General features: G+C 35.3%; 1 protein-coding gene across 3 annotated transcripts in view; it reads left to right on the top strand.

Moving 5' to 3' along the window:
* GALNT13 (polypeptide N-acetylgalactosaminyltransferase 13) overlaps positions 1 to 20,326 on the top strand; it is a 514,121-nt gene that overhangs the window by 305,839 nt on the left and 187,956 nt on the right. For all 3 annotated transcript variants that reach the window (XM_037143386.2, XM_037143385.2, XM_053671600.1), the window contains exons 5-7: positions 2,958 to 3,124; positions 3,775 to 3,982; positions 6,848 to 7,018. In XM_037143386.2, the coding sequence (XP_036999281.2) occupies positions 2,958 to 3,124; positions 3,775 to 3,982; positions 6,848 to 7,018 (546 nt within the window). The remainder of the gene's footprint in view (positions 1 to 2,957; positions 3,125 to 3,774; positions 3,983 to 6,847; positions 7,019 to 20,326) is intronic.

Below are 20,326 nucleotides of genomic sequence, written 5' to 3'. Positions count from 1 at the left end.
TACAAAGGAGACATTGTTCACCATCTATCAGGGAGAAGAGAATACTAGAGCAGTCCAATCTATTTAAGTATCCCCACCTGCATCATACAGATTTCTTTTATTTGTTTATTTATAATGATGCCTGGAAAATCAGGGAGTTACAGATTCTACCATCTTAGAAACTACATCTTTTTAAAAAAAACCTAAATGACACTTTAAGTAATTTTTCTTGAGTAAAGCAAAAAATTATTGTATTTACCTTTGTAAGAAATGTACTTTTTATATTTTATACGTCTTAAGTCAGGATAAGTGTTATAGTTAATGGTTAGTAACAGGCATTGTCAGCCAGCCAGCAGCTGTACTGTAGGCAGTATTTTTTGAGTATGAATGTGGTCCTGGCTATTTATACAGCGATACTTTAACTAAGTTATGTGTGCTGAATAAATTACATGTGTCCAATGTAAATGTAACCAACATTTCCCCAAAGAGACTGCAGTTAGATTGTAAGATATGTTTAGTGGTACCTAGGATCCTGTTGTATCTTATCATAGGTGAAATAGAGGCAATAATAGCTTTGATGAAATACAGGCAATAATACTAGTTCAGTGTATCACAAAGGTATCAGAAACAATGCATATCCTACCTCACTGATTCATATATTATTGCACTTGAGGTGACCAGATAAACTAACATAGAAAATGTTTTGATTTTTATAACCTAAGAATTATTCTATAAATAATTTTATTATTAAAGTTTTCTTTGCGAAATAGCTTTTCACATAGGAAAAGGAGGAAGAATTAATGAAAATATTAGCCATATTTTATTTTTATGCTACATTAAGTAATGACATGGTGCAGAGATTTTCTAAGCAAACATAATAGCTTCATTGATGGTGAATTGGCTCAATATAACTTTGTCACATATTATGAATACAGAATTAGTATTTGTGACTAGATTGTTTAAACTACAAAAATAGACCATGATAGAAATGGTTTAAGAGGTAGATCTAAGTGTCTGCTTTTATTTTGATATTTTAAGTGATTTATTTACCTAAATGAATGCCTGATTCATATTTTCTTTGTTGGCATTTAGTATAACATAAAAATTTGTTGAATTTTAAATTCATCATGTTATTCCAAATACTACTGAGTAGCATTGATAGACTGTAATTCTTGGGTAAAACTAGTTGTTGACTGTTAGACTGCTTTCAGCCCATTTTTCCAGTATTACTTCTTTATTGGTAATGATAACAATGATGATTATCCTCACCACACATTTTTCTTAACATACTGAAAGTGGTGAGGTGTTTTGGTGATGCCGAAGAATTGAGAGTTGGGGAAAATCATGGAGACAAACTTTCTGACTTACCAATATGGCTTCCTAAGTTCATAGAGTGCTGAGCTGCATAGAGCTATAAGCCAAATGATGATGAAGCACATAGAAAGTACTTGAATCTGGCAGCAGAATGGGGAGAGATGACTATGAACCAAACTACCTTTCCTCCCTACATTTTTCTTCTCCTATACATATAATATCTCATATATTACAGATGCTTATTAAATGTGTTTCAAAAAATATATACTGAAGAAAAGTAGTTCAGGTATATGTACATTCTTATTTGATTATATTGCAGAAGACTTCACTAAGTAGGTAAAATTTATACTACTTTAAAAGATGATTAAAATCTGAATTGGCACACAATCAGTATTTGTTTTATTATATGTCTTTATCTTCTCACATTTTATTGGATTTTCGCATTCACAGGTAATTATAGCAATGCTTGTTTTGTGTCATGTGTTCATGAGTGGCAAGAAATACTGGGTTCATTTTGTTTTATAGAATAACTTTAATCATCTAATTCTTCAGAATATTTTTTGTGAAAAAATAATGTGAATAAACTTTAATTCCAGCTATGGATACCCACTAGCATTTTTAAAATGTTTTATAATCATGATCATTTAAAATTGCATGACAGAAATGTCTGAATGTTGAATGTTGACACACTGATGGGGTAAGGACCACCTGTGTCATTAAACTTTGGATGACTACCAGAACAATATGCATATTATTTATCCAAATGTACATTTTAAATTGATTGCTTGAAAATTAAAATCTGGGCTGCTTTGAATTCATGAGTGGAGTTAATTTTTTTTCAGGAAATCAAGTTCTAACAGTAATGACAGTTTGGATTAGCCCCTTACTAATCAGTGTGCTCCAGGGACCAGTGGCCTCTGAGCCACCTGGATGCCTTTTTAATAGTGCAGAAGCTCAGACTGTAACTCAGACCTGTGGAATCAGAGCCTGCATTTTTTAAAATCCCTAGGTAATTCCTGTGCCCATTAAGAGTTGAGGAGTGCTGGTGGCCTACTTATCCCCTCTCCTGATCTCCAATTTGATTGTACAAAACACTAACTGAGACTCTGCCATATACATCCTGGCTCTTAAACTTTTCTTCAAAGTAAACATGATTATAGTGTTCTCAAAGAGAATGGAAAGCATGCCTGACTTGATTTGAGTATAGAAAAAATAATCTTAATTCTACATGCTTCAAAACCCTGTGGATACATGTCTTTTTATGTTTTTAAGAGTTTTTGAGTTATATAATAATTCTCCTTTTCTAAACGATGATTAAAACTGTATCCACTAAATGAATTAATTTGTTCCTGTTGTATCTGGTCTTCGACTGACAGTCTCAGAACATTATTTTAGCATTCTTAGGCTTGTGGAAGTCATGCTACTTGGTTCTCTGAAGGAGTTAAAGTGAAATATTAGTAATTGTTCATATTTAATTTTTAAATGCCAACTGATTACTCACAGCATTTATAAAAAGGAAAATTATTATAGATATGCATAAGATGTTTCCTTAATAAAGACTTTTCAAGCTTAAAATCATGCTATTATGGGTATTTTTTATTACAGTGATCAGAATGAAAAATGAATTATTTATTAACATATCCTTCAACATTTCCCCTTTCCAGATGCAAGACAAAGGTCTACCCCGATGAACTTCCAAACACAAGTGTAGTCATTGTGTTTCATAACGAAGCTTGGAGCACTCTCCTCCGAACTGTTTACAGCGTTATTAATCGTTCCCCACACTATTTACTTTCTGAGGTCATCTTGGTCGATGATGCCAGTGAAAGAGGTATAAATATTTTTCTCATATATTTTCTTAAATTAGAAAACTTTGTTATGGTCAAAAGGACAGCTGGGAAATGATCTGTGTTTTCCTTATAATTATACTAGCCCTGAAACCACCCATCGTAATCACTGCCTTTTCATCAATGTACCCGGGCAATGCCAACTCCAGAAACAAGTAACTAATTATTACAGTTTCTCTCAGGATTCCATTTGGTTCTTACTAACCCAGGAAATCAGCCAAAATGACTTTCAAAACAGTTCTTTTTTTCTTGCAACTCGACTGCTTATGTGATTGAGCATTTGTATGACTTTATGGATACTTGTCCTTTTTTTTTTCTTTTAGTTCAGGTAAATGCAAAATAACATAATTGAGGAGCCTGCATTTGCCAGTGTGGCCCAGTTTCTCAGTTACAGTTTGGTATATTAACTTCCTATTTTATCCTTATCCTTGTCAGCCAGGTGGCAGGTTATAATGAACTTGACATGAATAGACTGATGCAATCTCTCTACCTTAAGTCACCGACTGCAAAAAGAATTGCAAGAGTTCGGGACTATTTATTTCTATGTGCTGAATTCTCACCTGGCTCATAGTATCTCTGCTGTGTCTTAAAACAGTTTAAAAACTTTCTTATAAGTTCTTATTGCGTGTTACAGATTTTCTCAAGTTGACATTAGAAAATTATGTGAAAAATTTAGACGTGCCAGTAAAAATTATCAGAATGGAAGAGCGCTCTGGGTTAATACGTGCCCGCCTCCGAGGAGCAGCTGCTTCAAAGGGGCAGGTCATAACCTTTCTCGATGCCCACTGTGAATGTACTTTTGGATGGCTGGAGCCCTTGCTGGCCAGAATAAAAGAAGACAGGTAAGAACTCGTGTGTTAGTCTGCCTGGGTCATGTCTGAACCTGTCAGGACTGTTTAGACTTTCCATTAAAACTTTTCTAGGTTGCTAGTTTCAGGAGGTTTATGTCCTAGCTTTTAAAAAAGTCATACCCTAGCCTTGGATGGTGGCCAGGTTGGTTGGAGCATCACCCCGTCCAGCATCAGGTTGTGGGTTGGATTCCCTGGTGGAGGTGCACACAGGAGGCAGTCCATTCGTGTTTCTTCCTCTCATCAGTGGTTCTCTTTCTCTTTCCCCTTTCCTCTTTCCGTAGAATCTATGGAAGCATATCCTTGGATGAGGATTAGAAATAAAAATAAAATAATACAATGAAATAAAATTAATTAAATTAAATAAGCCATCCCCATCTTCCTCGCTTAATAGAGACCTTGGCTTATTTGTGCTACACATGAATATTTGATTAAGAAATAGTCAATTCAAACAGTAAACATGTGTTGAATATTCATTTTATCAGGTGAAAGAAAGCAGTATAATTTAAAATAGTGCAATTTTGGCAGATTTTCAAAGCACCTTATTGTATCCTCACAACCACTCCGTGAGGTAGGTAATGTAGATATTCTTACCTGTACCTGTGTACTTGTGCCTAATAATAAGGAGGAACATACAAGTTAAGTAGCTTGGCCCAGTTATTGAGAGTAATGGGAGTAATTCAGTTCTTCCCATTCCCAGATCAGTTTTCTTTCTACTAGGTCAGTGTCCTTATTCAAAGTCTAGTTCAAAACCACCTTGCCAGGACCTTAAAAATAAACACATAAAATCTTACATTCCACTCATAATTAAAAAAAAACATGGAGAGCACAGCAATAAAAAATGTTTCATTATTTAAACAATAGTGCCACTTTGTATATAAAATGGTGAAATGAAAGATGAAATAATATGTTATAGAAATGAAGAACTCTTATGTATAACCGCAATTCTCTTTGATGACAAGGCTATGAAGTATCAGCTTTTTTTGACCATACCCATAAACATTGATGATAAATGAGTGTAATTCCCAAGCACTTAAGGAAGACAACTATGTTAAATACTGTCTGATATAACATAGTATTGCTTAAAACCTTGCTTGCAAAGTCATTTCACCCACAGTAAAAAGGTCTTTGTAGAATTGAAGTTTTTAATTAAACACCCTGACAGGGCCGCGCAGTGCGAGCTAGTCCAGCTATATCACATAAGTGGCAAGATTTGGTACTTGCCAGGAAGATGGATGGAGGTTGTTAAAACTGAACCATAGCAGTTGAATAAAGCAGTAGGAACCTTTTAGTCAACCAAGTGTACTACACAGCTAATAACGTTTTTCCACCCTGCGTATTGTACGGAGCCTACAGGAGGGTAAGACTGGCAAAATAAAATGAACTTGAAACAACTTGAATGCATTTGCTGGCAACATTTCATACATTATACTGCTTTTTAAACATGTGTTTCATATTCAACTTAGCGAGTATTTAATATGATACTGTTTTAATACGACCGTGCATAGATCATTTACTTTTTAATCTAACAACATATCTAAACTGTATTTGTGTGTAATGAACTCCAATATGTTGTCCTACTTGTAAATTCTGAAGTTGCCATAACATATAATAAAGTCCTGTTCAATGTTATTAGATCTAATTTCATCTCCTTACAAATTTAATTATTAAATTTAATGAAGAAAGAGAGAAAGATATTGATTTTGTAGGAACCAGTGTTACCAAGGAGTTTTTCCAAAGATAGATGAATTTTATTGATTTCAGAGAACTCTAGGCTTTAATTAATTGTGTGGAATATAAAACCCTATTGAAATAAGTGTTGGTGATACTGGTGTGAAGAACCGGAATACGTGATGGATAGCATTTCTTTACTTTCCACATCTATGGGTGATTCAAAAGCATATTTGTGTATTTACCTTGGACCAAAACTGAAAAATAAGCTCTGCTCTTCGGAACTGGCTACAACTAAGGCAAACCTGTGTAGACCCACAGATTTACTGTGAAGAGGACACAAGGTTGATCCTGTAGCAAAACATATAAGCCAGGAATAGGGGAAGACTTGAAAAAGCACAGCTTGGATTAAAAGAGTACCTAATGACTTCCCAAGGTGAAAATTTCTTACCCTAAAAGCCACATCCAGAAGCCTAAATTTCCTGGCTGTTCCTCTTTTTTAACAGAAGGTGGGTCTGGTGTTAAACACTGGAAACCGATGTTGATTATTTTTTTCTGTCTTAAAACATGTAGATTGTTATAATAAACATCTTAAGTTGAGGACAGTTCACTCAGAAATTGTCACGACCCTAATATCTTCTATAGGAAGCATTTACTTAAACTGATGCCACTATTTTTATGGTTATTTCTGTTTGTTGATTTTTGTTTGTTTTTTTCATAGTAGATATTTCCTCCATAAAGATTTTCTCAGAACTGTCTCTTTGAACTAACCTAACCTCTCTGAGAGTCAAACTACAAGATCTAATTTGCAATCATTCATTCTCCTGTAGCCTGTTGCTTTTCTATAAGTGAAATTGCTAAAATGATGCATAATATCGAAACAGTTCTACTAATCATGCTGTAGGGGAAGGTTTTATGAAAAATAGACCATGTTCATCCTGCTGAGTTCATAGTTAGAATGCATTTGAAAATCAGCTTGAAGATCAGTTATTATATTTGATCAGATTATACATGGGAGTATAAAGTTGACTTTGATAAAAAGAAATAATTTCATAGAAAAAAAGATAAAAAATAAAAGCATATTAATTTCACAAAATAATTAAACACATCAGACATATCTAGTTTGAAAAAACAGATGTAATATTTAAATTATTATTTGTCTGTAAACTGGTTTTACTTTCCTTGCAGGAAAACAGTTGTGTGCCCCATCATTGATGTGATCAGCGATGATACCTTTGAATATATGGCTGGGTCAGACATGACCTATGGGGGTTTCAACTGGAAACTGAATTTTCGTTGGTATCCTGTTCCCCAAAGAGAGATGGATAGGAGGAAAGGAGACAGAACATTACCTGTCAGGTATGGAGCTCCTTCTTCCAAAGGATAGCATGTGTATTCTTATAGTAGTTAAGAAGTATTATAAATTTGTGTTCTCATTTTTAAGTCTTTAGAAGTCATAAAGTTTTTATTCATATACTCATGTTATCACCTTTTACATCATCTTCTAAGAATTGATGGTTATATTAAATCTAGTTTAAATTAGCACAGGCAAATTTCAGTATTGGCATAAGTGCCTAATTTCCTTCGAAACTTTGTGTAATCTTATATTCAAAATGTATTTTTTGTAAGTTTTCTACATGACAGATATGTGCTCTGTGCTAGCCTTGCCAATTCAGGTAGACATATGCACATATTTTACCTAAATGTATATGCTTTATAGTAGTGGTGCACTCAAAATTGAAATAATCAAAATATTCTAAATTTACCAACCTTAAAGAACTGAATTCCTGGCAGATACAAAAGAAAGATCCATTTAGAAATTTTAATGTATTAACAATTACAAAGGAATTTTTGTTCCAAATTATTGAAAATAGCTACTTAATTTGAAATATTCATAAAATATGTTTGCCCATAGTACAAAATGAGAAATATCATATGCATCTTTAGTTGTCTAGATAAGCATTACCTACTTTATTAGCATAAAATGACCACCTTCTTACTTTAACATATTGTTGCATACCTCTTACCTGCAACCAAAAATTGATTTCCTGAATAATATACTTCAGGAGGAGTTCACTAGTTTAGCTCTTTAACCATTAATTTGACATATCATCATTTAGCTAGAATAATAGAGAAATGCCATAACATTCTAAAACAATATATATAGTCCTTTATCTAAATAAAAATGTTTTCTAAACTAATGAGGAATTGACAGCCATTGGCAAGATTAATTATATAATGAATTAAGTAAAACTAACTCTAAAAATTTGCCCATGGAAGAGAACAGCTCTCATTGTTTGTTATTGAATTAAATATTGGGGTTGTTAACTTTATAAAGAAGCTATTACTACATCAAAGAAAAAATGTGGCTATAATAATTGATAAAGAGATAAAATTATGATATTACTTAAAGTGTGATTTAGTAGTCCTGAAATCTTGCTGATTTAGTAGTCCTGAAATCTTGCTGTAATCTTCCCATTCATCAAGTTTTATTAATCCTTGCCTTTAATAATTGAGGAAATATAGTAGCTCGTTACCATTGTTTATTAGAAATCCTATTTTCCCACAGCATGGTAGCATTTAGTGTTAGCTGGTTTTTCGTTCAGATCCCAAGTGAAATCTGTCAAAATATTTGAGCTCAAATATACATAATGTATTTATTTATTTGAAAATGAATCTTAAAAATGTTTTTTGTCTTTCAACACCTGGCCTATTTCACTCAGCATAATGCTTTCCAGTTCCATCCATGTTGTTGCAAAGGGTAGTAGCTCCAGTACCTTATGATCTCACCTTTAACAGGAAGCTAAACAACAAAACAAACAAGCAAGCAGAATAAAAACAAAGACACTGAAATAGAGAACAAGGGGACAGTGACCAGAGGGGAGAGGGAAGGGAATTTAAGGGGGAAAAAGGGGGAGGGATTTGGAGGAACAAATAGGAAGGACACAGGGATGAGAACTAAGGGGGGTGGAAATGGGAGGGAGGTGGGGAGCATGGGGCGGGGGGTGGGGCTGGGATGGGAGAAATAGACAAAAAAACTGTACTTGAAAAATAACTAAATACAATTTTTAAAAAGTGCAAAAAAATGTTTTTGTACTCATTTTTTTAAACACTGGCAAAAGTTATGCTTTATTTTACATTTTTTCAGGTTTTCAGTTTATTTTATTTTCTGAGCTTTAATATTTATTTTAATTTTATTTAAAAATTTTTTTCAATTACAATTTACATTTACTATTATTTGTGTATTAGTTTCAGATGTACAGCCTATTCGTTAGACAATCATATACTTTACAGTGTTCCAGCTGATATTTCCTGTACCCACCTGGCACCAAACACAGTTATTACAATATTATTGACCAATGTTCCTTGTGTTGTGCTTTACCTCCCAATTACTGTTTTGTAACTAACAAAGTTCAGATCTGTACTTCTGAATCCCTTCGCATTTCTCACCCAGTCTCGCAAACCCCCTCGCTTCTGCCAACCATCAGTCTGTTCTTTGTATCTATGAGTCTGTCTCTGTTTTGTTTATTTTGTTCTTTAGATTTCGCATATAAGTGAAATCATAATGGTGTCTTTCTCTGACTGACTTCACTTATCATAATATTCTCAAGGTTCATCTATGATTTCCTAAATTGCAGTACTTTATCTTTTCTTATGGTTAAGTAGTATTTTACAGTATATATGTGTCATATTTTTTTATCCAGTCATCTATCAAAGTACACTTTGGTCGTTTCCATTTCTTGGCCACCAAGAATAATGTTGCACTGAGCATAAGGGTGCATACTTCTTTGTAAATAAATGTTTTCCATTTTTTTGTGTAGATACCCAGATTAGGGATTGCTGGGTCAGATTGTAACTATTCTTAATTTTTTGAGAAACCACAATATTGTTTTCCATAGTGGCTGTACCAGTTTACATTCTGACCTGCAGTGAATGAGAGCTCCTTTTTTTCCCACAACCTTTCCAACACTTGTTATTGCCTGCCTTAGTCCATTCTAACAGCTGTGAGGTGGTATTTCATTGTAGTTTTGATTTGCATTTCCCTAATAGCTTGTGACATTGAGCATCTTTTTATGTACCTATTGGCCATTCGAATATCTTCTTGAAACAAGTGTCTGTGTAGGTCCTTTGCCCATTTTTTAAAATTGGATTGTTCGGTGTTGAGTTGTGTGAGTTCTTAATGTATTTTGGTTATTAACTCCTTGTCAGAGCTGTTTGCCAATGTTAACTCCCATTTGGGTGGTTGCCTTTTGTTTTGTTCATGGATTCTCTTGATGTGAAAAAGCTTTTTAGTTTGATATAGTCCCATTCATTTATTATTTGCCTTTGCTCCCCTTGACTTTGGGGTCAAATTCATAAAATCTTTTTTAAAAATTTTTATTTATTTATTTTTAGACAGAGGGGAAGGGAGGGAGAAAGAGAGGGAGAGAAACATCAACGTGTGGTTGTCTCTTGTGCTCCCCACACTGGGGAACCTGACCTGCAACCCAGGCATGTCCCCTGACTGGGAATCGAACCAGCGACCTTCTGCTTCACAGTTTCGGTGCTCAAACCACTGAGCCACACCAGCCAGGGCCAAATTCATAAAATCTTTTCTAAGACCCAGGTCCATAAGTTTAGTACCTGTGGTTTCTTCTATGTAATTTACTGTTTCAGATCTTATATTTAGGTCTTTCATCCATTTTAAATTAGTATGCGTGCACATGGGAAAAAACTATACTCTAGTTTTATTCTTTTGCATTTGACTTTCCAATTTTCCCAGGATCATTTATTGAAGAGGCTTCTTTTTCCCTCCTCCAGTTTATGTTTTTGGCTTCTTTGTCAAAAATTATTTGTCCATATACATGTGGTTTTATTTCTGGACTCCCAATTCTGTTCCATTGGTCTATATGTCTGTTTTTTTTCTGATAATAGCATGCTGTTTTGATTATAGTAGATCTGTAATATAGTTTGAAGTCAGGTAATGTGATACCTTCAGCTGTTTTTTTTCAGGATTGCTTTGGTTATTCTGGGTCTTTTATGGTTACATACAAATTAGATTATTTCATTTTTTTTAAATGACATTGGAATTTTGATGGGGATTGCAAAAATCTGTATATTGCTTTGGGTAATGTGGACATTTTAAATATGTTGATTCTTCCAATCCATTAACATGGGATATCTTCCCATTTCAATGTCTGTGTCAATCTCTTTCAATAATATTTTGAAGTTTTCAGAATATAGATCCTTTATATTCTTTGTTAAGTTTATTCTTGGACATTTTATTCTTTTGGTTGTAATTGCAAAAGGATTTTTTTTCATTTTCTTTTCTGAAAATTTATTGGTAGTGTATAGGAATGCTGTGGAATTTTGACATTAATTTTGAATCTTACAGATTGACTATTTATTTATTGTTTCTAGTACTTTTTGGTGGAGTCCTTAGGGTTTTCTGTCTACACACTCATGCCATTTGCAAAAAGTGACACTTTTACTTCTTCATTCCCAGCTTGGATATCCTTATTTCTTTATCTTCCCCAATTGCTCTGGCTGGGATGTCCAGAACTATGTGGAATAAGCATGGTGAAAGTGGGCAACCCTGTCTTGTTCCTGATTTCAGAGGAAAGGCTTTCTTTCAGATGTATGATATGATATGATATGATATGATATGATATGATATGATATGATATTATTGAGTATGATATTGGCTAAGGATTTATCATATATGACCTTTATTATGTTGAGATATCTTTCTTCTATATTCATTTCATTGAGTGTTATAATCATAAATGGGTGTTGTATCTTATAAAATGCTTTCTCTGCATCTCTCAATAAGATTATATAATTTTCCCTTTGTTTTGTTAATATGGAGTATTACTTTGACCAATTTGCATTTGCTGAACCATAGTTGTGCCTCAGCAATTAACCCCACTTGTTCATGATGTATTTGTTAATGTATTGTTGTATTCAATTTGCTAGCTTTTTTAAAAAAGGAAATAAAGCATTCATCAGTGATACTGCTATATAGTTTGTGTGTGTGTATGTTATTCTTGCCAGACTTTGGTATCAGGATTATGTTTCCCTCTACAAATGTGCTAGAATGCATTGCCTCTTCTTCAATTTTTTGGAAGAGTTTGCAAAGGATACATGTCAAATCTTTGAATATTAGGTGGAATTCACTAGTAAACCCATCTGGTCTTGGACTTTTATTTTTGGGGAAGTTTTTGATGGTTGTTTCAATTTCCTCTCTGTTGATTAGTCTATTTAGATTTTCCATTTTTTCAAAATTCAGTCTACTAGGACTATGTATTTCTAGGAGCTTATCAGTTTCTTCTATGTTATTGAACTGATGGCATATAGTCTTTGATACTATTCTAATATGATCATTTGTAGCTCTGTGAAGTCTGTGGTAACTTCTCTTTTGTTTATGATTTTGTTTCAGTCTTTTCTTTTTTTCCTTAGTAAGTCTAGTTAGGGGGTTTTCAGTTTTATTAATCTTTTTAAAGAAGCACTCTTTGTTGTATTACACTTTTGTGAATAGTCTTTTTTGTTCTCTATTTCTTTCAATTCTGTTCTAATTTTTATTATTTTCTTTCTTCTGCTGATTTTGGAATTTTTCTTTTCTTTCTTCTTCTTTTTTCTTGGGATAGATCTGTACTAATATAAACTTCTCTCTTATTACTGCTTTTACTGCATCCCAAAGTTTTGATAAGTCATTTTGTCATTCTCGTTGTCTCTATATATCTTTTGATCTCAATTTTTATTTCTTGTTTGACTCAGTAATTTTTTAGTAGTATGTTACTTAATCTCTGTATATTTGTGGGGCTTTTTTAACCTTCATTTTGGTTTTGATTTCTAATTTCAAAGTGGTAAGAGAAAGAGGTTGGTATGTTTTTGATCTTAAAATTGTGGAGGCTACTTTTGTGTCCCAACAGATAGATAGTCTATTCTTGAGAATATTTCATGTGCCCTGGAGAAGAATGAATAATCTGATGTTCTGGGATGAAAGTCTCTGTAAATTTTAATTATGCTTATTTGGTCTAGTGTGTCACTTAAGGCCAGTATTTCTTTATTGATTTTCTTTTTGGATGATGTATCTAGAGCTGTTAATTGAGTATTTAGGTCACCTACTAGGATTATGTTTTTGTCTATTTCTCCCTTTAGTTGTTAGTCGTTGCTTTATATATTTTGGTGCTCCCTGATTGGCTGCATATATTGAGAAGTATTGTGCTTTCTTGATGTAGTGCCCCCTTCATCATTATATAATGTCCATCTTTCTCTCTTGTTACCTTAGTTATCTTGAAATAGATTTTGTCAAATATTAGTATGGCTACACCTGCTTTTTTGTGGATGCTGTTTACTTGGAGAATCATTTCCACCCATTTACTTTGAGTCTATTTTTGTCTTTGCAACTTAGATGTGTCTCCTGAAGGCAACACATGGTTGTGTTTTGGTTTTGGATCTCTGTCTTTTTATTGGTGAATTCAGTCCATTTGTATTTATGGTAATTATTGATGTATGAGGATTTCCTATAAGCATTTTATCTTTTGTTTTGGGGTAGCTTTGTGCCTCCATTTCATCTTTTTTGTTGTGTTTCTATCTGTTGTTTTTGTCTGGTGGTATTTCATACTTTTGTCCTCTGTTCAGTTTTGTTGTTTTTTTTTTTGAGTTAGGTGTCTCAGTTTTGGGTTTTTGTTTCTGGTTACCATTAGGTTTATGAAAAAGAAAGTTTTATAATCCACATCATTCTTTGCAAATTCAGATTTTAACCTTTCTGTTTTAAGTTTTTGTTGTCACAAGTTATCCCTGTTTCTACTGTTAGTTTCTTAGTGATCTTTGTTCTTTGTTTCAGGTAGTTCCTGCAATGGAGGTCTTCCAGTGATAAATTCCCTCAGTTTCTGTATGTCTAGAATAGTCTCTATTTCTCCTTTACATCTAAAAGACAACTTTGATGAATATATTATTCTTAATTGGTAATTTCTCACTTTCAGTAGTTTGCATATTTGGTTCCACTGTCATCTAGCTTGTAGAGTTTCTGCTGAGGAGTCCAATGATAACCTAAGGGGTTTTCCGTATAGGTTCCTTTCTTCTTCTCCCTGCCCACCTTGAGAATTATTTCCTTCGTCAGTAAGGATTTTTTAATCCTCACCTGAGAAAATACTCATTGGTTTTAGAGAGAAAGGAAGGAGATAAAGAGAGAGGGAGGGAGAGAAACATCAGTCAGTTGACCCTTGTACAAGTGGTTGACTCTCATATGTGCCCCTAGTGAGGACCAAATCACAACTTAGACATGTGCTTTGACCTAAAACCAAACCTGTGACCTTTCAGTTTACAGGATGATGCTCCAACCAACTGAGCCACACTAGTCAGGGCATTTGTCATTAACTTTTGACAGTTTTAATACAATGTGCTTTGGAGAAGGCCTTTTTGGATTGAGTTAATTAGGTGTTTTCTTTGTTTCTTGGATGGGAGGATTTGGCTCTTTACACAGGTATGGGGAGTTTTTGTTACCAATTTGTTCTTTTTTCCATCTCTTCTTTTTCTGGTATGCTTATTATACTTACATTGCTCTTTCTGATGGACTCAGTTCATTCTCTTAGAGTTCTTTCATTGTTTTATGCTCAAATCTTCCTCTGCATCATTTCTAGATTTCTATCTTTTACATCACTATTTTCTCCATAAATCTTGACTCTATTTTCTATGCTCACTAATTCTTTTTTTTTAAGATTTTATTTATTTATCTTTAGAAGGGCAGGGAAAGAGAGAGGGAGAGAAATATCAGTGTATGGTTGCCTCTCGTACATCCCCTGCTGGGAACTGACCTACAACCCAGGCATGTGCCCTGACTGGGAATTGAACTGTGATTCTTTAATTCACAGGCCTGCACTCAATCCACTGAGCTATACCAACCAGGGCCACTAATTCATTCTTGACCTTTTTTATTGATGTGTTTATTTCCAGAATGTCTATTTAGTTCTTTTTTAAAGTTTTAATCTTTTTGATACTTATTTTGTTCATTGATTTTGTTTGTAAGTTCATTAAACTGCCTATCCATGTTTTCCTGCATCTCATTCAATTTTTTTTAGAATTGCAATCTTGAATTCTATGTCATTTAAGTCACACGTTTTTCTGTCTTTAAGTTTGTTTTCTGGAGATTTTTATTTTCTGTCTGAGCTGCCTCATTATCTTGGTTACTTATGGTATGTCATGGATTCCCTCTCTGTGTAGGCATATATGTATGTGTGATACTTCTCTAGTAGATTGAGAAGATGTCTTTCTGTTGTTTTCAAGTAGGTGGTGTTAAATTGCAACTTTTTTTTTAGCTTTCTGGCACTTCTGTGGCTTTTCAGATTTCTGTGGGTTGGTGGAAAATGGCCAGTATTCCCTGGGAAGGTAGGCACTTCCCCTGTGATTCAGTCGTACAGGTCCCAGGAACCAACCACTCAAAGGAACAAAGTAGGTGTAGGGCCCCAAATCCTTGAAATCCCAGTGTGACTGCCAGATGCACCCTCAGTGTTTGGGGGTAGTAACCTGGGTTAACCCAGCCACCTGCTTTGTTGCTTTGTCCTCCCAGAAGCAGCAACCAGCAGACGTCTACAGCAACTTACCTGTGCCTCCACCTGACCCTGGACTTAGTAGCAGAGTGCACCCTTTACTCATGAAAAAACTTTCTGTAGTACCATTCCTCAGGTTTGCAGATAATGTGCTCTGCAACCTGACATGCAGAGTGTGAAGAGGAAGGCTCTGGGAGGTTAAGGAAAGGCAGCCAGGCTTTGTGACTTCGTTTTTATCTGTGCAGAATGACAATTACCAGACATCTGTGGCTATACCTCTGTCCTTTACCCCTGCCCAGGTCACTGGGCTGAGCTGAAAGTTCACATTGCCCACTTCTGCAGGATTGCTCAGTAAATTATTTTGCTCCTCTCAGCTGAAGGAAATACAGGTCTTTGGGCTGAGACCTGCAGTGACCTCCCAGCCCTCGTCCCTGGCTCTCCTTTTAGCTGTTTTCCCTTTGTGCCTCCCCAGTTTACTCCTACTTGCTTACCCCTAGATGTTTCAAAGTACAGATTTCTCAGATGTATATGTACATTGATCAGAGAATTCTTTATTGAATTATAGCTGTTCAAATTTTTGAAACTTGAAAGGGAGAGACCAAGGAAATCTTTCATATCATCACTCCTCTGATGTCACTATCCTTTAGCTTTTTCTTGCCTGGGAATCCCTTTACCTGTTCTTCTACTCTGAATGATAGCTTTGGTGGGTAGAGTAATATTGCTCGTAGATCCTTGGTTTTCATCATTTTGAATATTTTTCCTAATACCTTCTGTCTGGCAAATTTTCTGTTGAGAAATCAGCTGACAGTCTATGGGTACTCTCTTGAAGGTAACTACTGTAACTGCTTTTCTCTTGCTGATTTTGAGTCTATTTTTGTCTTTAACAACTTTTGGATTTTAATTATTTTGTGTCTTGGTATGGGCTTTTTTGGGTTCACCTTTATTGTGACTCTCTACACTTCCTGGCTTTGACTGTTTATTTTCTTTACCAGGTCATGAAAGTTTTTCATCATCATTTCTTCAAATAGGTTTCAACTTCTTGTGCTGTCTTTCTTTCCTGGCATTCCTGTGATATAAATGTTGGTATGCTTGAAGTTGTCCTAGAGGCCTCTTATACTATCCCCATTTGTGGAGTCATTTTTTTCTTTTTTCTGTTCCAACTGGGTATTTTTGCTTCCTTATATTCCAAGTCACTGATTTAATTTTTTGCTTCATCTACTCTTCTGTTGATTTCCTGTAAAGTAATTTATTCTTCATTTAGTTAATTCATTCTTTATTTCTGATCCTTTTTAATGGTTGTCGTGTCTTTTTTTTATACTGTTCAAGTTGTCACTAAGTTCCTTGACCATCCTTATAACCATTCTTTTGAATGCTGTGTTTGGTAGTTTTCTTGCCTCCATTTCATTTAGATCTTTTTCCAGAGTCCTCTTGTTCTTTCATGTAGAGTGGAAGAATAATTTTTTTAATTCTCATTTTATTTGCTTCCTTGTGTTTGTTTCTGTGTGTTAGGTAGGGCCACTACATCTCCCAGTCCTGGCAGAGTGGCCTAATGTAGTAGTGGTCCTGTAGTACCCAGTGGTGCAGCCTCCCCAGTCATCTGAGCTGGGTGTTTCAGGTGTACCCCTTATGCGGGCAGTATGCACTGTCCTATTGTAGTTGAGCTTTGATTGCTGTTGCTATCGCTAGGAGGGACTGACCCCCAGGCCAATCAGCTGTGAGGACCAACTGTTCAGGGACCAACCATACAGAGCAGGATTTACTTCAGTAAGGCTTTGGCGCCCACCAGGTCTGCCCTTTGAATGTATCACTTGTGGTGGTAGGGTTGTAATATGGCATGATCTAAAGCTGTCCACCAGGTGCACTAGATCTGGAGCCTCCTAAGAGGTTCGGGATCAGCTATCACCTGTGCCCTGGCTGGGGCCACCTGGCATGGGCTATAGAGTGATCTGCAAATGGCTACTAATTGTGCTGGGCTTGGAAGTGCCCAGGAGAGACCGAGCTCTGGGGAAAATGGCTGCTAGTGCTGGGCCAAGGACCACTTGGCAATAGGTACAGAGAACACAGAGGCCAGATACTGCTTGTTTGAGAGATTTTAGGAAAGTCTGAAGCATGAGAAAAGGGAGGCCATTCATATGAAAAAGCCACTGTGAAAGGACTGGGTGGGCCTACTAGTTGGGTGGGGTGGGCCCTCAGGGAATCACCAGGGCAGGGTTAACAGTGTTATTAGCCAGTTTAATAGAGACTCAGATATCTTGGCCGCCTGCTGGATTTGTTGGGGGAAGGCTCAGCAAAGGAATAATAGCCTCTGCCAGCACTTCAGTCTGGGAAAAGGCTGCCCTTCTATCCTTTGCCCTGAAGCCAGACAATTCACTTTCTTTTTTTATGTCCCTTATGCCTTTCAAGCAGCTACTCCAGGGCTATAGCTCAGAGGAGTGAATCCATGTATGTCCATACATGACCCTTTAAGGAATACTTAGGGCTCTTACTCAACCACAATCCCTGCTGGTTTTTACAGCCAGAAGTCATAGTGACTTGTATTTCCAGCACTAGAACCTTTGGCTAAGAGTTCTGATATGGGGCTGAGGTCCTTCAATCCTTAGGGGAGACCTCTATGGTCAAATTATCCCTTCTGATATTTATCTGCCACATGTGGGTGTGGACCAGCTGGTTCTACCTCTCTGCACCTCCTTATCCGTCTTGATGTGGCGTCTTCTGTAATCTTTAGTTGTAAGGGTTCTGTTCAACTAGATTTTGGGTGATGACAAATGATGGTTGTTCTGTACTTTAGTTGTAATTTTTATGTGGCTGTGGGAGGTTCCAAATGCCATGCTTACCTATGCCACAACCCTGACTGGAACCTAACTATTTTCTCACAAAGTAAAAGGGTGGGTAATTAAGAGGTAGCCAACATTCATAGTAACTTACCGATCTCATTTATGAAAGTAAAGATCTATATAGAAATGGGACAGTGTCTCTCATCTTTCATTAACAAAAACATAAGATGAAACAGCCTACTTGCAATATTTATGTGGTTTTATTGCAGTAACATGGGAGCTGATAAAAATCTAAGTATATTTTATTTGTGTCCCTCAGTAACTTCACAGTATTTCATTTTCTAAATTGCTGAGGGAGCTGGAGCAAGAAAAAGAGAAACCTAGCTTTGCCGAAGTGTCTAGATATTTATGGCAAAAGGTTAAATAATTCACAAGCTCTGTTGTAACAACCTGCAGGTAATTTTCATCAGCACATGTGAACCTTTTTTGTACTTGTAATCTATTACTTGAAGATGTGATCATTTTTCTCACATTCGTACAAACATATTAATCATTCCAGGTGTTGAAGACATTTTTTCCTACTTGATTAACACAATTCTGAATGGTTAAAGTGATTAAAAGAGGTTGAAATTTTAGTTTTCTTAGTGGAATACTTTATTTAAAATGTCAGTTAAGACAGAACTTCTTAGTGACTATAATTGAGTAGTTTAGTCATCACTTAGAAATACAATCATGTGTCTGTGTACATAGAGAACCAGTTTGAACTTGTGACCTTACCTTAGTTTTACCACATTTAAAGTAAAGTTTGAAATTGTTATCATTATTATTCTATTGTCAACCTCTGGACTTTGATACTTTCATTCTGATAGTATATTGAGTTTTTGAAATACTTGGTAATTGTGAAGAAGTTATGAGTATGGAGTAATAACACATATAATTCCTAGTATTTTGTTTTCTTTAATCAGTAAACTCTCCTTAATATTTCAGTAAATTATATGACTTTTCAGAAATATATCAATTATATGTGCAACAATAAAGTAATCAATTGTTAAACCAGAGACCATAACCCAGGAGGTCATGTCAAATATGTTTTGCAGATGAATTTCTATTGGCCTATATAGTGTTTGAATTTTGAAAATTACCATCTTTTTAAAAATGAGATTTAAAAAAAATCCTCCCTTGAGGATGTGTTTATTGATCTGAGAGAGAGAGACAGAGAGACTTGAGAGAGAAAAACATTGAGCAGTTGCCTCCCATACCTGCCATAACTGGGGATCAAACCTGCAACCTAGGCATGTGCTCTGAGAATTGAACCTGTAGAATTTTGATTTATGGGATTGATGCTCCAACCAACTGAGCCACGTGGCCAGGACTAAAAGTGAGATGCTATAAGTAAAAATCTGGATTTCCAGATGTTCTTTAGAAGCCAGATGATCTTGCTAGTATTGTCCACTGTTCATAACTGGTACCATCAGGGGGAGTTGAGTAGAAGCTGCCCATACAGAAGTAGCAGGAAAGTTTGGCACAGTCCCCACAGCTCCTTCTTATTGTGTGTCCCTGACTCGGAGGCCGAGGGTCAGTTACCATTTGTCCTCAATGCTACCCTTGGAAAGATATTTCTCTGTATTTGTTTCCCACTCAAAGGTGAGGGAAATACACTTACTGAAACTAATCAACTCCACATATTGATTTTATGTAACTGACTATAATCTTTTAAATTTGTGACCTTTGACTTAGATAATTCTGCCTGGGAAGTAGTTGAGTTTTAAAGTATTAAACAAGATAGCCTTCTATGAGTATGCATATATATAATCTAATAGAATAGCAACTAGTAGTATAAATTACCTGGTAGTACAGATAGTGTCCCAACTCATTTTATTAGTTTGGGGGTGTTTTATGCATTTTCTTCTAATATGTATAAATTTTTAATTGATTTGGTTCAGGCTATTGAAATGAGTTTAATTCCATATGCAGATACATGTTGTATGTTTTGCTATGTCCTGCACATACAAAGATAAGTACAACGTTCTCTGGTCTAAAGTTGCTCACTGTCTGGGTCAGGTCATATGTAGGCTGGATGAAGGAAAGAGGCCAACATATGTGGTCAGAGTGTGGATACACAGGAGTTAAACTGTGTCAACTGCTACAGTCATGTGGGCTCCTATAAAAGAATCCATCTTTATCCTTATTTATTGCTTTAGTCTCTTAATTATGCCCTGGGAGTAACCCTCCATAGTTATAAAGATACTAGTTTCTACTTTAATTTCTTAATTTTTTAAATAGATAACTGTATTAGAGACCTACAGGTTATTTGTCAAGTCTATTTAACTTTCTTTACCCTTTTTTTCTCATTTTGTAGACTC

This window comes from Artibeus jamaicensis, unplaced genomic scaffold (genome assembly GCF_021234435.1).
Source record: "Artibeus jamaicensis isolate MK-2021 breed Jamaican fruit bat unplaced genomic scaffold, CSHL_Jam_final contig_1832, whole genome shotgun sequence".
Classification (NCBI taxonomy): domain Eukaryota; kingdom Metazoa; phylum Chordata; class Mammalia; order Chiroptera; family Phyllostomidae; genus Artibeus; species Artibeus jamaicensis.
This window is presented reverse-complemented; position numbering and strand designations above follow the sequence as displayed.